This window comes from Nyctereutes procyonoides, unplaced genomic scaffold, assembly GCF_905146905.1.
Source record: "Nyctereutes procyonoides isolate TBG_1078 unplaced genomic scaffold, NYPRO_anot_genome, whole genome shotgun sequence".
Lineage (NCBI taxonomy): Eukaryota > Metazoa > Chordata > Mammalia > Carnivora > Canidae > Nyctereutes > Nyctereutes procyonoides.
Window position 1 is genome coordinate 15,903,213 of NW_026575125.1, and position 16,598 is coordinate 15,919,810.

General features: G+C 37.7%; 1 protein-coding gene across 6 annotated transcripts in view; it reads right to left on the reverse strand.

Annotated features, from left to right (window-relative positions):
• Positions 1-457: 457 nt before the first annotated feature.
• BCLAF3 (BCLAF1 and THRAP3 family member 3) overlaps positions 458-16,598 on the reverse strand; it is a 61,348-nt gene continuing 45,207 nt past the window's right edge. For 5 of the 6 annotated variants that reach the window (XM_055338278.1, XM_055338277.1, XM_055338280.1 and 2 more), the window contains 3 exons: positions 14,499-14,594; positions 11,400-11,555; positions 458-1,502 (listed from right to left, as the gene is read on the reverse strand). In XM_055338278.1, the coding sequence (XP_055194253.1) occupies positions 1,473-1,502; positions 11,400-11,555; positions 14,499-14,594 (282 nt within the window). In that variant the 3' untranslated portion in view covers positions 458-1,472. Of the gene's footprint in view, positions 1,503-2,423; positions 2,452-11,399; positions 11,556-14,498; positions 14,595-16,598 lie in introns of all 6 variants that reach the window. The other variant, XM_055338279.1, reaches the window with a different exon arrangement.

Here is a 16,598-nt window from a genome sequence, read left to right on the forward strand (position 1 = left end):
GGATTCTTTTAAAATTTAAGACAGATGTTATGAGTACCTCACACAATATAAATTGTCATACTGCTGCACACATGTCTTTTCTTACCATAAGTGGAATGTTAAATATGTTTGGAAAACCTGACCTAGGGAGATGGTACACAGCAGTAAGACAGGCCATCTGCCTAAATTTATTAGCCAATTCTAATGTAAGTACTCTTCCCCTCACTTATTACTGACCCACTATAAGGAAAGGCGGCCCTATCTTACAAAGATAAAAAAAAATTAAATGTTTGTAGTAAGATTTTTCATAATCCAGGCATGAGAAATCAAATTCTTACCAGATTTTGGCTTTAAAAGTTCTGTCTTTGTAAGTAAAAAACGATTTTAAATATCAACAGGTCCTACTCAGCGCTGTAATTCTCATATGAAATTAAAATAATGTTCTCACAAACTGGCAAGTAACTTCTTCAAGCAGAAGGAGCACAGTATTTTATTTTATTACAAATAAACATTTCACAAAATTTTAATTGGGAATGTATACATACTATTATGCAGAACAAAGAAAACATAAAGATAATAAGGTATCAGGACCTAAAATATCATTTAAAATCCCATCAATTTTATCTTATGCTAGTAGATACTCAATACAATTGAACTTAAAATAAACACTTTATAACAGGTGCTTGCAAAATGTATAATGCTGTAGTAGTAAAGTACAATTTCCAAATATGAGATTTTATCTGTAAGATTTTTAAAAAGCCTTTAAAAATATGATATGCACAAGCTTGCCCTGAGGGAAAGTAAGATGGAATATAAATTACAAAATCTTTACATATTTTCCACAATAGCATTTTGAAATTGGAAAGAGCAAACAGTGGTGGAAAAAACAGAATGAACCAATTGGTAAAAATTCAGTGCATTTATAACTACCTGATGGAAATTTTGAAGCACCTTTTCTCGTGCCTTCTTATAATATGAAATGTATAAATTATATAGGCCTTGATCTTAAGAAACTTAAGAAAATTTCAAGTTATAAGCCAAACTGTCATCAGAAAAAAGGAAAATCTGATATAAAATTTGCTACTTATCATAAGGCCACTGTTTCAAGTTCTTTCATGTACAGACACTATACAATTCAGATATTTTTGTTTTTGTTTTTATTACGTAAGCAAAACTTTCAACATATAAACATCTAGATATAACTCAGTTAAATTCTCTATGAAACCATGCTCAGAAAAAAATGCATCAACAAATAATGCCCTTTTGAAACTTTTTGCAAAAGAAACTGCAGTTAATACAACTTTTAAATTGAATACTGTAATTTAAAAGCAATTAAGTGTAAAAAAGTTGCAGCATTCCACTACAGAAAAATAAAGTTATTTTATCAAGAAAGTTACAGTATTAGTGCTTTAGTGCCAATTCTAACTCCTGACAAAAAGAGGTGCTCCCAAATATCATCCTGTAGTGTCGTTTCCATTTGTAATAATTCCAGATTAGATTGTTGTGGCAATGTTTGCATATTCCTATTGAGAGAAAACAAAAGAAATACAGACTTCAAAAGAAGAGTCAGTTATAACATCTGAGCTAGAGTTCTCTTAACATTGCAATTTTAAGCTATTTTAATTCATGTAGTACTACTCGCAGCCAAGACCCCCACAAAGGTATGTGGAACCCCAAAGATGCAAAGTAACAACAGAACACATCAAAGCAGATATTAAATGGTTAAGTCAGTAGGACAAAGAAAATAATAAGACACTCTACGCTGGTTATTAGTAAGTTGATGAAAAGGCATTTTGCTATTTGGGGGAGTTTCACTGGATCATAAAAAAAAAAAAAAATTCAAGGGAACCCTGGGTGGCGCAGCGGTTTAGCGCCTGCCTTTGGCCCAGGGTGCGATCCTGGAGACCCGGGATCGAATCCCACGTCGGGCTCCCGGTGCATGGAGCCTGCTTCTCCCTCTGCCTATGTCTCTGCCTCTCTCTCTCTCTGTGTGACTATCATAAATAAATAAAAAATAAAAAAAAATTCAAGACTCTTAAAACTCAACACGGAGCCTGATGTGATACACACAATCTCAAACTGGAATTTTATCTTTGACATCATATGGCATCTTTAATTTTAAATTGACATGGACTCTTCTAGCTTGGGTGATAGCAGAGAAAGCTATTGGGAGTCTGGGGGGGGGGAGCTTTCTTGCTTTCGGATAGTTACCTACAACATAAAAAGATGTAAGTCTTCCGTAAACAAAGGAAAAGGAATTCACAACAATAAAACTGTGATTAAAGAGGGTAATGAATGTGGATCCTATACTGTGATGCTATGCGAAATATTAAATTACCAACCACAAACTGGACAGAATACCATGCAACTAATCAAAGAGCAAAATGGTAAATGGCATGTTTTTCTGGGACATTAAAGATATTTATTAATACATATATCCTTACCTTTTAATAGGATCTTACATTATTAAAACTGAAAGAAATTTAAAAGTTGATTTATTTTTTGTCATTACATTAGTATGGAAACATTTAATTCCAAACAAAAGCAGTGCTGATAGATAATTCTTATTCTATTTTAGTTAATTATGAAATGTGCAAAATACATATATATATACATATATATATACAAACACACACACACACACACAGTCAACATCATTCCTTTAAATAGAGGTAGACTTCATTGTGTCCCATTTCTTCACTGGTCACATAATACAAAACCATATATTTTGTCCACCAAATAAAATATCTGTTGCCTATTCACAACTTTAAAAGGAAACTCTGACTATAATAATTCTTTAAAGTTTTTCAACCAAAATATCTTGATTTTACAAATGTAAAATTATTCTGGATCACATTCACCCTTGACATAGCTTCTTCCACACCATCTCTCAGCTCGATCCCTCCATTCTTCCAATTATTTGGAAACCTACTTTAAACAGGATGCTGATCTTGGTATATGAGCACCAGGCTGGTCTAGGTTTTCTTAAGTGGGCACCTGGTATCACTGCCAATGCTCCCTTGTGGGTCTTCTTGCACCTCGTCTCCTCCCCAGAACCCTGCGTACCCACCACTCACCAAGAAATCATCCTCCGTAATACTTTCTCTTCAGTCTAGCAAGCTGTTCTACCTCATACCTTGTATCTTCGATACCTTACCTCGTTTGTGAGGCCTTCAATAACCTGCACACTGCTATCTTTACCCTACTCTCTATGCTCTGCCACCAAATATGGATCTTTGGCTGTAGTCCCTTCTATGCTCTGCTATTCTCCATGACTCAGTTTACCTCCTCTGTAAGAGGAGAATAAACATCAAGGTACTGAGCATGCTTTCCCTGGCCATTCCTAACATATTGATTTTTCCTCCTCTCTTTAGACATTTGCCATCTGTGAAATTAAGCTCTTCAAAACTAGGGTTATGCGATGAGTTAATATAGCATACCTGACTGCTATCCTTTGAAAGGCCTACTTCCGAGGTTGGACCTTGGCTATCAGCCAGGAACTTAGATTTGGGGAGGATCCCCACCACTGATGAGCGTCTAAACTATGCAAACAATATGGTCTATGCTGAACACCTGCTTTCCTTCTGAGAGTCTGGAATTCGGGTATGTAACTGGCAGGGGGAGCTCATGTGACCAGCCCTCGATTAACCCTGGCCATTGAGTCTCTAATGAGCTTTCTTGGTTGGGAACATGTCACATATGTTATCACAGCTCATTGCTGGGGGAATTAAGCACATCCTGTGTGACTCCACTAGGAGAGGGACTCTTGGAAACTTGCACCCGGTATCCTCTGGCACTGGGACTTCACCTGTGTGCCAATTCCCTCTGCTGATGTTCTGTGCAGCTTTCTACTGTACCACATCACAGCTGTGAGTACCACCATATGCTGAGTCCTTTGAGTTCTAGCAAATCACCAAACCTGGGACTAGTCTTGGGGACGCTGACACAGTGGCTACCATTCACCAACTTTTTAGAGCTATAAATAGATGTGTGAGAGCATGTGTGTATATATGGTTAGATTTGATTCTATTCAACAGGCATTTTCTGAAAACAGACTATATAAAAGGCAAAAAGGAGAAGATAGGAAGACTAATAAAAAAAAGAAGACTAATGAGGTACCCTCTATCTTCAAGGAGCTGATCATCTATTTGGGGAAACAGGAAGGTAAACAGCAACAGTCAGAGACCAAATAAACAAGAGCTTTGGTAAGGCTTTATAGTGGGTCTTAAAAGGAAAGGTTTAATAAGAAAACGATGAGAATCAGAAGGCTATTTCCAGGTAAGAGAATAGCAGGAACAAAGATACAAATACATGAAAATGTATGTTCTGCTCCAAAAAAGCAGAGGGTCCTGAAGAATGAAGAATTGTGCTTAGAAAGGCAGCTTATGAGGGCTGGAACTGGCAAAAAAGTCCAGTCTCTTCTAAGTAACAGACTCCTTGGAAGGGGTTTGTGTAAGAGTGACATGATTCAATCTGTGTTTTGGGACAATAACTGTGCTAGTAGTGAATGGACAGAATAAGCAATCACAGCAGGCAAGGAAACAAATTTGAGGCTTCAAAGATTCCAAAGGCAGATGAGGAATACAGAAGAATGTAGTGCACACTAAAGGTGGCATTTTCAATCAGTGGGGAAAGGACATATTATTCAATAAATGGTAAATAAATAAATAAATAAATGGTGTTTAAAAATACTGATGATCCATTGGGAAAAAAATTTGATTCCAACTCACACTGTATTATAAAAATAAATTCTAGAGGGAATGAATATGTATTTTAAAATTTAACCATAAAACCACTTAAAGGAAACACTATAAGGAATTTTTATAAGGATAAGTATGATATGAAATCTCTAAGCCTTTACTGGACCAACTCAAATAGACACTTGAACATTTACAAGTTTTGTGTTGTAAAAGCTACCACAAACAACAGACCAACATAAAATAAATACCAGCAAAATGTATGATAGGTTAACACCTTCAGTAAATCAGGAGCTCTCACAAATAAATAAGAAAAAGTACTATCCCTCAAAAGAAATGCTGGCAAAGCACAGAAATAAGGAAATTGAGGGAAGGCATGCAATTGGCTCACAGACACATAAAAATATGCTCACATCATTAATAACCAAAGAAAGTTAAATGAGAAGTATTTTCTGCTATTAGATTGACAATAATAAAGAATAATAACATAGAGTACTGGTGAGGGTATAGGTAAACAGGTCCTTTCATGTACTTCCGGTCAGAGTATAAAGAATAAAAAGAAGACTATGACAAGGTACCAAAATGTCAGTGTTCCCAGTGCTGCTACCAAAAATAAAGGAAACCTGTAAGCTATTCCAAAGTCATCAACAGAGGCTTGGTTAAGTAAGTTGGCAATTATCAAACTGGGGTATGCCTACCATTAGGAACATATGAAGACTTTCCAAGGAGCATGTGGGGACAGAAAGTTTGGAAAGAAGTAATAGCTAGATCTTCAAATTCCCAGTGTTCACTTTCCAAAATTAACCTGTCTGCACAACTGGTTAGGGCTGGTGCCTCATCTCCCATTTCATATGAGAAAGATACACCTTCTCATTCTGAATTTTACTACTTTGCATTACCTAAAGATCCCCCAAACAGGACAGTTGGAGATATTGGTGATGGTGTCACGAAAATGAGTCCACCCTAGCAGCTAGTAATAAATAGCATACTTCTGCAAGCCACATGGCTTCTGATTCTTTGCTTTTGTTTAATAAAATTGAAGGACAAAATCAAGCTGTCAGTAAAAGAACATTCAAAATAGTTTTTGATGACAGATCACTAAGTGATTTTTTGGCCTATAATTCAGAGTGAGTCCAAAGAACCAAGTAGCATTGCTACAAAAAAAGTCCTTTCATTTTCATTTACATGGTTATACAGACAAAGTTTCTCAGGACTTACATTTATAAAAAGAAAAAATAGAATGGATACTTAGAACACGATATTATTTTATTAGCAGTAAGTAACATTTGTATGTGACTACATGAACTAATTGAAAAGAATAAATAATTCACTTCCAATACGACTTTTGTCTAGTCAATACTTAACAAAACCTGTAATATATTTATGGTACTTTGATCAACTATAATGTTAACTCAATGCAGAGGAAATATTTAACACCTAAGAGTCACAGAATCTATTACAATATATGTCAACTTTGACATATATTGACATAGATAAAAATCTATGAGGTAAATAGAATAATATCCAAATTCAAGGCAAAGACAAGGGAATGACACAAAATACATTAAAAGAGGTTGTTTGCATATTTTAGAAAATGAATGGTGTTATCATCAAATTTCTGTGGTGTGCAGGTTCCACTGAAGAGCTTCCAAAGAATAATGTAACAGTTTTAGTTAAGACTCTCAGTTTTTATATGCCAGAAATTATACCCCTTAAGACAATTTAAACTTACGACAAAAAACTACTAGAAACTGACCTAAAAGTATGCAAGTATGCATAATTTTTCAAAATTTCAGGGTATGTTAAACATAGAATGGAATAATATACAGCCATTAAAAGGAATGAGATGGGATCCCTGGGTGGCGCAGCGGTTTAGTGCCTGCCTTTGGCCCAGGGCGCGATCCTGGAGACCCGGGATCGAATCCCACATCGGGCTCCCGGTGCATGGAGCCTGCTTCTCCCTCTGCCTGTGTCTCTGCCTCTCTCTCTCTCTCTCTCTCTCTGTGACTATCATAAATAAATAAAGAATAAAAAAAAAAAAGGAATGAGATGAATGAAGTAATGGGTGAGTGAGAGAAAGACTTGCACTGGCTAAAGTTGGAAGGAGAACTAGGAAGATTAGTAGGAAAATTTTCTAGCTGGCTGGCTAGCTGCAAGGAGAAACCAGTGGCCTGGGGAGAAGAGTGGGTTTGATTTTATTTTTAACAGTGTTAATGAGATCTAATTCACACACCATACAGGTCACCCATTTAAAGCACACAATTCAATAGTTTTTTAGTATATTCACAGAGGTGTGCAACCATCAGACACTACAATTAGTTTTAGAGTATTTTCCTAGCCACAAAGAATCCCCATACTTGTTAGCAGGCACACACACCCCTATTCTCCCCTAACCCCCCAGTCTCTGGCTACTGCAAATCTACTTTCTGTCTCTATGGCTTCATTTATTCTGAGTATCTTGTATAGATGGAATTATACAATATGTGGTCTTTTTTGACTGACTCCTGTCACTCAGCATCGTGTTTTTAAGGGTCACACATGCTATAGTTTGTACCAATGAAAGTCTGATTTTGGACATGCTGAATTTGATGTGCCTTCAGGGTATGAGGGTATCTTGGAGGCAGCTAGAAATGTGGAGCTCTGGAGAATAGAGCTAAAGACATCACCAGAGGTAATGGCTAGAACCTTGGGAAGACGTGAGGGCAATCAAGGCAAGTAGAAGAAATAAAGAGAAGAAAGAATATAATGCTAGAGAACGCTTGTATTTTTTAAAGGCTTCATGGAAGGAGAGAAACCACCAAACAAGACAAAGAAGACAGAGAGATAGATAATTAAACTGGAAGCTCCAGAAGTCACAACTGTCTGAAGGTGATGATACCACCCTGGCACACTTCAGCTCCAGGGACATAGCAGGTGTGTAACAGATTCCTGTTGAGTCACCTGATCTTGCTTCCCATTCTATCTTTATACTCTAGAACTTTCAAGGGTTTTATCAATCCCAATGGCCATAGATCCCAGTCTTTAACTTCCTTCTTGCAGTGTCATTGCGCTCTCTCCTTTTTCCCCTTTGTATCCATGGGAAGGGCTCTGGTAGGCACCTCACTGACAGGTACCCTGCAAACCGCTAGAAAATCTATGACGCTAAGGAACTCTAGGTCTCCCTGACTGAACACACAACTGCTATGATTTTTTTTTGAGGCAATGTTCTCAGAGGTGGCTTCATGAATTTCTACTGCATTCTTTGTCCTACTGTGGTGCATATTCAGACCCTCAAGAGTTTCTGAAAATTTTGTAATGAGCAGAGGATATTTAAGGGGATCACTTGTGAATGTGAATAAAAGACTAGCCTTATTCCAGGTGGTAACAGACATTCCTTCCACCTCCTCATCTTCTAGCCCAAGCACAGAATTCAAGAGAAACGTGACACAGTAAAAGGGAATCTGGATGTCAGAAAGGCATTAATAATGAGAAGCACCGGATAAATTAGGAGGAAGAATTTCAGTTCTGTACTTAATACTTCTTGGGAATCTTGATACTTTGTAGGCACCTGGGGAGCCAAAACCACTCTTGTTAAGTGGGACAAGAAGACCTATTAGGAGCATATCTAGGATTTCCCCCACTCCTCTCTGAGACCGTTTGGTGTCGGAGAGAGGAAGCACATGTTTGATGGCACAGTATCCAGATCATACTACAGATGAGCATCACAAGACTTTCAAGCCATAAATGATCAGCCAGTCATTTCAACATGGTTGGGGAGTGAGCAGTCCAGACAAGATCAATCTAAGCTTTCCTGGACTATGAGACATGTATGAATGTGTAGGTTCATATCTAATTTCAAGCTCAAGCAGGTTCAGGACACCTAGATTAATTGGTCATGTATCTTTAATTAATCTAGGTGGTGATCTAATAACAATAAAAAGAATGAACTCCCTACTAGGGCAAAAAGTCAAAGCAGTGCAGAGATACTGCCCAGACTATGGCTTCTCTCCAGGACAGGACCTTCCAAGTTCCCTCCAATATAGAAGCTTGAGATGAAAAGTGATATAAATGGTACCTCATATTCAGTAAGTCAATATGAGCACAAGTGTCCCTAATCTAAGGGAAAGAGGAAGTAAGCAACACTAGAAAAAACCAAAGGCTCCAAGCCTGCTCTCTTTTCTTTAGGGCATAAAGGATGAGGTGAGATGAAGTAATAGATCTAAGTCATCAGTTTATACAATGGAATGGGGTTTCAGAGTAGCACAATACTACTGGGACAGTCCAAAGGCCAGGTAAGCCTTAAGTACCTTACCTCAGATGTTGGCAGAAATAAAGAACTGCAATGCCTCATTTCTTTCTCTAAAGGTTGAGGTGTGTGGAGCTCAGCTGTTAAGTAGGGAGCTAATACCAGGGTATGTACCTAATTTCATGTCATACTTGTAGAGCTGGGCCTTGTTCAAACACAAATGTATAAGAAGCCTACTTATGCTTTGCTTGTAGGCACTGACAGTAGCCAGAATGGAAAGGCCCCTGTCAATGTAGTTACAATACAAAGACATATGAAGTAGCATCCAGAAGGGTAGGCCTAAGAAAAAATGTAGAAGACACCGTTTGTTAAAAAGTGCAGTGTGTTGGGTATACTTCTAAAGCACTCAAGATGGTAGCGAAAGGCAAAAGGAGGGCAGGCTATGAGCTGCACTGGACCTTAACTGTAATGGCTACATTTTGAATGATGATACAAAAGCCAATGCCCTAAGCTGAAGACTCATAGCAGCTTGTGGCTCCCTCTAGGTCACACTTTTTTTTTTTAGAGATTTTATTTATTTGAGAGAGAGAGAGAGAGAGAGAGAGAGAGAGAGAGAGAGAGAGAGAGAGACCGCGAGAGCACAAGCCAAGGGGAGGGAGAGAAAGAATCTCAGGCAGACTCCATATTGAGCATGGAGCCTGACAGGTGCTGGGGAGTGTGGGGGGGTGGATGTTTAAGCTCAAGACCCTGAGATCATGACCTGAGCCAAAATCAAGAGTTGGCCACTTAACTAACTGAGCCACCCAGGTGCCCTTCTAGGACATACTTCTTATATCCTAGGATGAAGGCTTGATGTCTGGTTTCTATTTGCTATTAAGTGAGGCTAGTGGTCAAGTGGTCGGGAAGAACTGGGTGGTCAGTAAGAAATGGGCATGGTAAGTCTGAGAAAAGAATGACTAAATGGTACAAGTTCCATAAGCATATAGAAACTGCAGGCTGAGGCAGTCAAGCACTCAGGAACCCCCAGTTATCTAAAAACTGGAGGTAAAAATGGAGTCAAAGGAAGGTAACACAGAGCCACAGAAGAGAAACACAAGTACCTGAAATCCAACCTTGCAACTGATAATAAGGCTTGCCTCAGCCTTCCGCCTTGAGTAGAAATCAATGGCTTGCCTCCCTGCAAACAGCCAGGCTGCTAAACTGTGACTGGGGACATATACCGAGATCTGCTGCAGGGAAACTTGCCACATGAGACAGGAAGGAAAGCAGCAACTCAATCTGACAGCAGGGAGGTGGACAAGAGGGGAAAACGTGTCCAGTTCATTTATATTTACAAAGAAGACATGGCTTTCATAACATCAATAACATCAAGAGTAACATACATGGTGAAATTAAAAACTTCACCTCAAGTCTTCAGTTAAAATTGGGGGGTAGGGGGCAGGGTAAGAGAAGTTACAGAAGATACCGTTACCTCTAAAACTTAAAAAAACAGTTGTCAATTTCATTCTACTAGTCCATCTTTTGAAAAATAAGTTTTACTAAAATCACTAAGCAAACTCAGTGTAAGGGCTTCACAAATATGAATATTCAAGGAAACATTTATGGTTAGAAAATTAAGAAAACCACAGTTGGACCATTTGAGAGCAACAATGGATACACACATATTTCTCAGAGAAAATATAGCCCCAAATTAACAAAAATAAGTCCGAAAATTGGCAAATATGCCTCACTTAACTGATGTAATGCTACTGTTCTCATTTAAAATGTAATGTGTAGAATGTAATTTTATATCATATTTATGCTGCATTTTCAAATACCAATATGACAAATTTAAATAAAATCAATCCACAACTAAAAGAGAACAAAATTCAAATTATCAAGAAACTTTTTATTAAGAGTTAGCACATGTGGTGATGGTTGCAAAGCATTATGAATGTAATTACTACCACTGAATTGTATACTTAAAAATGGATAAAATGGAAAATTTTATGTTATATGTATTTTAATCACAATAAAAAACACATGAATGGGGGAAAAGAAAAGTTAGTATATTTTGTAATTGTGTGCCCTTTTTATACAGTCAGTTCAATATTTTTTGGTACTTAGATAATTCACATTGTATAGGGCTAAATATATCAGTTAAGAGTCTTTACCTGAATTTCCATTTCAAAGATGAATCATACAACAGACATTCCAATTTTAGTATATGTGCTGCCAAAGCGAGCACATATAACAGACATTCCAAAGTAAAAAGTTCAAATAGCTGACATATTCACAGTATTTGAGGCATAACAGCAAAAAGCATTTTAACATTCACAACTCTATTACCATCACTCTTTGAACTTTTTCTTCAAATATCATGCAATAAGAACATCTATGAGATCTAGATTGTAACCTACGTCAAAATTATATTAAAAAAACACCTGATCTATTAAACGTAGATAATTTAGGAGTTCAAAAGTCACTCTACATTTTTAAATGATCATAATGCAACTAACCTTTTTTTTCCTCAGTAATTTTTGTCTGAATTTATTAGTGATAAATCCCCTTGGGCCAGCAAATCGTAAACGCTGATATTTAGCCTGAATGTATAAACTCTTCTGTACTAGGCCTGATTTATAATGGGGCTGGAATCTGCCACCTCTAAAGTTGGTCTGTAAAGAAAAAAAAATGAAATGTAAAAACTACAGCTTCCAAATCTATTAGTATAAGAAATGGAAAAATGTCTGGTACTCGGAGCCACCCTTGATTCTAGGCACTACATAAATTAAAAGGAAAGAGGTTAATGATGCTTATAAAGTATGTTTTCTTCAAAGGAGCCTTGTAGTTTATTTCATATAATGATTTTTTTAAAAATTACATAAAAGCAATTTTTTAAAAAGATTTTTTTTATTTTTTTGAGAGAGAGAGAGAGCACAAGTGGAGGGAGGGGCAGAAGGAGAGGGACACAAGCAGACTCCCTGCTGAGCACAGAGCCCCATAACATGGGGCTCCATCCCAGGACCCTGAGACCATGACCTGAGCCAACAGCAGATGCTTAACAGACTGAACTACCCAGGTGCCCCTCCAAAACTCTATTCCTGTCAGTATCTTCAAGCCAATCTTTCTTTACTATAAAAATACCATTACAGCAAATATTTTCAAGAGTTTACATTGAAAAAGACCATTTCATGGCCCACACACTGCCTAGTATTATAATAGACATAAAAAGACAATGAATATTTGTTTGATTCCCATGTGGGAAATGTACAAATGGTAGGTTATAATGGAGTGATTATTAGATGAAGTGAAGTTGAGCGTCTGCCTTCAGCTCAGGTCATGATCTCAGGGTCCTGGCATTGAGCCCCATGTCAGGCTCCCTGCTCAGCAGAGAGTCTGCTTCTCCCTCTCCCTCTTCCCCCTGCTCATGTGTCACACACTCTCTCTCTCTCTCAAATAAATAGACAAAATCTTTAAAAAAAAAACGAAGTATATTCCTCTTTCCACAATTATTTAACAAATGAGTATGTCATGTATAATGAAGCACATTATTTTATTTAAAAAAGCATTTATGCCAGGCATATTTTCCAGTTACATTTTTAAGGCCACAAAAAATTCAGGTAAAACAGAATTATAATGAGACACTATAGTTCTATTAAAACTATCCATGCAAACTTGACATATCAAGAGCTAATTTTGAAATTTATACTGATCATTTTACATATCTAATAAAGTGATTACTATCTTGCTTTGAATTAGTCCATTACAAAGCAAATTTTATTTATTTATTTTAAAGATTTTATTTATTTATTCTTGAGAGACAGAGAGAGAGAGAGAGGAAGAGGCAGAGACACAGGCAGAGGGAGGAGCAGGCTCCACTCAGGGAGCCCGACGTGGGACTCGATCCCGAGTCTCCAGGATCTGCCCTGAAGCTGAAGGCACGTGCTAAACCGTTGAGCCACCCGGGCTGCCCACAAAGCAAATTTTAATGAAACAGCTCCTTTTCTTAGAAAGGATTATTTCTTCCCTGATTTTATTATTAAGAATCATGTATTTCTGGGCAGCCTGGGTGGCTCAGTGGTTGAGCGTCTGCCTTCAGCTCAGGGCATGATCCTGGAGTTCTGGGATCGAGTCTCCTATTGGGCTCCCTGTAGGGAGCCTGCTTCTCCCTCTGCCTATGTCTCTGCCTCTCTGTGTCTCTCATGAATAAATAAAATCTTTAAAAAAAAACGTTATCTACACAATGCCTTCAAATTGTGTTGTGACAAATGAAAAACAATTTTGACATCTAGAAATTAGGCCTCTCAACAAGCCAGGTATTAATAGAAGACCACTTAACTACCTCCTAGTCTGTACTTTGGGGATAGTTTATACTACATTTATGCTCATATTAACTTCCTCCTAATGAGCTAACTATCTAGCCTGCCTGCTGCTTTCACAAAAAAACCCTAGATTATTTTCCTTTCTTTCAAGGGAAAGGAGAGATACTGTAGAGTTAAAAATATTAATAAAGTGGGGTACCTGGGTGGCTCAGTCAGTTAAATGTCCGCCTTTGGCTCAGGCTGTGATCCCAGGGTCCTGGAATCGAGCCCTGCATTGGGCTCCCTGCTCTGTGGGGGAGCCTGCTTCTCCTTCTCCCTCAGCCCCCACCCTCCTGCTCATGTTCTTTCTCTTGCTCTCTCTCTCTCTCTCAAATAAATAAAATCTTTAAAAAATATATTAATAAAGTACCTATCATAAGAAGGAACTTCAGTCAAAATGGATTTAAAACATATGTCAACGTCTTTTAAAAAAAAAAGATTTTATTTATTTGAGAGAGAGCGTGCACACAAGTTGGAGGTAGGGGCAGAGGAAGAGACAGAGGGAGGAGCTCCCTGCTGAGCACAGAGCCCAATGTGGGGCTTCATCCCAGGACCCCTCAATCATGACCTGAGCCAAAGTCAGATGCTTAACTGACTGAGCCACCCAGACACTCCAAAAAGTATGTCAACTTTTGAGAACAAGGAGAGAGAAATATAGTACTTCACACACTGTAATTCTTATTCCATATGTCTGTGGGATGAGGTGTTCTGAATAACTAATCACTTACATCAGACATAGCTGTACAAATAATTAGAATGTGATGAAACAGGCTTTAACAAAGTTTACTAGACCAGAATCTTTCTCAGATGATGCAGAAGGCCTCTGAGGGCTATACATCTATGTGCAGGATTTTTCAGTCTGCAGACACTGGAAGCTCTGCATTTACATCTTAGCTCTGCAAAGCTATGCATTTACATCTTAGAGGTAAAGGGGTAGGCTTAAAGGGAAGGTCGAGGACCTTGTCTGCCTCCTCACCTAGAGCCACCCCATGTGCATTTGTTTTATATATTTGTGTTTTCCATATAATCTTTGAAAAAGGGTTCTATTGGTTAAAAAAATATTTGAAACTCAAGTCCTGAGGAAAGGGGTTGTCATTAAACTGATTACAGTTAACTACAAATTTATGTCCAGAAATATTAGTTTATGGCTACTATTTGAAATATCACAAAAGCAACTTTTAACTTACTAACACTTAGAACATTATGTTCAAAGCATAAACCCAAAGCTAGAATTAGATGGAAAATAACACCCAGTACCTTAAAACGTCCGCTAAAGCCTGTTGTGTTTTGACATCTTCCCTCAACTCCAAAAGGTTTGTGAGTAGTGTCATCTTTTCTCTGCGTAGTATAATTCTGCATGAAAAAAGTATTGGTATGGGTTAATATACTTTATAGTTTATTTTTTAAAAGATTTCTTTTTTTAGATTTTATTTATTTACTCATGATAGAGAGAGAGAGAGAGAGAGAGAGGCAGAGACACAGGCAGAGGGAGAAGCAGGCTCCATCCAGGGAGCCCGATGTAGGACTCGATCCCGGGACTCCAGCATCACGCCCTGGGCTGAAGTCAGGCGCTAAAATGCTGAGCCACCCAGGGATCCCCTTTAAAAGATTTTTTATTTATTTATTCATGAGAGACACAGAGAAAGAGAGGCAGAGACACAGGCAGAGGGAGAAGAAGGCTCCATGTAGGGAGCCCGAAGTGGAACTCGATCCTGGGAATCCAGGATCACACCCTGAGCCAAAGGCAGATGCTCAACTGCTGAGCCACCCAGACATCCCTAAAGTTTATTTTTTAAAGTTCCTCTTACCATTTTAAAAATACAAGTTTTGGGCAGAGGACTTAGATGGACATTTTTCCAAAGATGTACAGATGGCCAACAGACACATGAAAAGATGCTCAATATCATTCATCATCGGGGAAATGCAAATCAACACCACAATGAGATACCACCTCACACCTGTCAAAATGGCTAGAATAAAAGACCCAAGAAATAAGCGTGGAGAAATAAGCGACAAAGATGTGGAGAAAAAGGAATCCTCGTGCACTCTTAGTGGGAATGTAAATTGGTGCAGCCCCTGTAAAACAGTATGGAGATCCCTCAAAAAATTAAAAATAGAATTACCACACAATCTAGCAATTCTACTACTGGGCATTTACCCAAAGAAAATGAAAATGCTAATTTAAAAAGATATATGCACTCCAGCTTATAGCAGCATTATTTACAGTAGCCATGATATGGGAGGAACCTAAGCATCCATCAATAGATGAATGGTTAAAGAAATATGATACATATATACAGTAGAATATTACCTGGCCATAAAAAAAGAATGGGATCTTGCCATTTGTGACAACATGGATGGACCTAGAGGGTATCATGATAAATGAAATAAGTCAGAGAAAGGCAAACACTGTATGATTTCACTTACGTGTGGAATATGAAAAACAAAAAGAATGAATAAACAGCAGAAAAAGACCCATAGATAGAGAACAAACTGATAGTTGCTAAAGGAGAAGAGGTGAGGAGATGGGCAAAATGGGTGAAAGAAGTGTGAGATATAGGCTTCCAGTTGTGGAATGAATAAGTCACAGAGAGGAAAGGTACAGCATACAGAATATTGTAAATGGTATTGTAATAATGTTGTGTGGTGACAGACAGCAGCTACACTTGTGATGAACATAACACAAAGATTCATTGAACACTGTGTTATATACCTGAAACTAATGTAATACAGTTTGTCAACTACACTTCAATAAAAAAATTAAAAATTAAAAAATTAAAAACGCACATTTTAAATGTGTAGGATTAAGAACACAAAACATGTAGCATGTATTTTAGCTGTAGGAACATACATATGTCTTCCTCCATGGAACCCATACTAGTTTATGAGGGGCTACTTTAATTCATGAATGTGAGAAGTATAAGAAAATACTACTGTATAACACAATGCATGACTTTTAGAAAATGGACTATACATTTAGTATTTATTCAGGCATCCAGAAGAGAACCAAACCCATTATTATGTGGAGTTGCTAAAGGGTTCCCATTGTCTAAGAAGAAAATTCTCAACACTGCAGGAGGCAGGTTTTGCTGACTCAGCTAACTGATTTGAGGTGATGCTCCTGCCATGATAAGTATCAAAAGTCAGAGTATTAAGACTGCAACTACAAAGAACCAGAATCCTTTAATGGGAACAGAAAAGATGGGGCCCATCCTGAAGTTTCTTTTTTCCAAAATCAAGTCTTATAACCTATTCATTCCATTTGCTATTCTATTTGGTGTACTTTCTCACAAATCTTCTTTTATCACACCTTTATCTCTCTCCCCAAGTTAAAAAAAAGGCATAGTACCAGTTTAC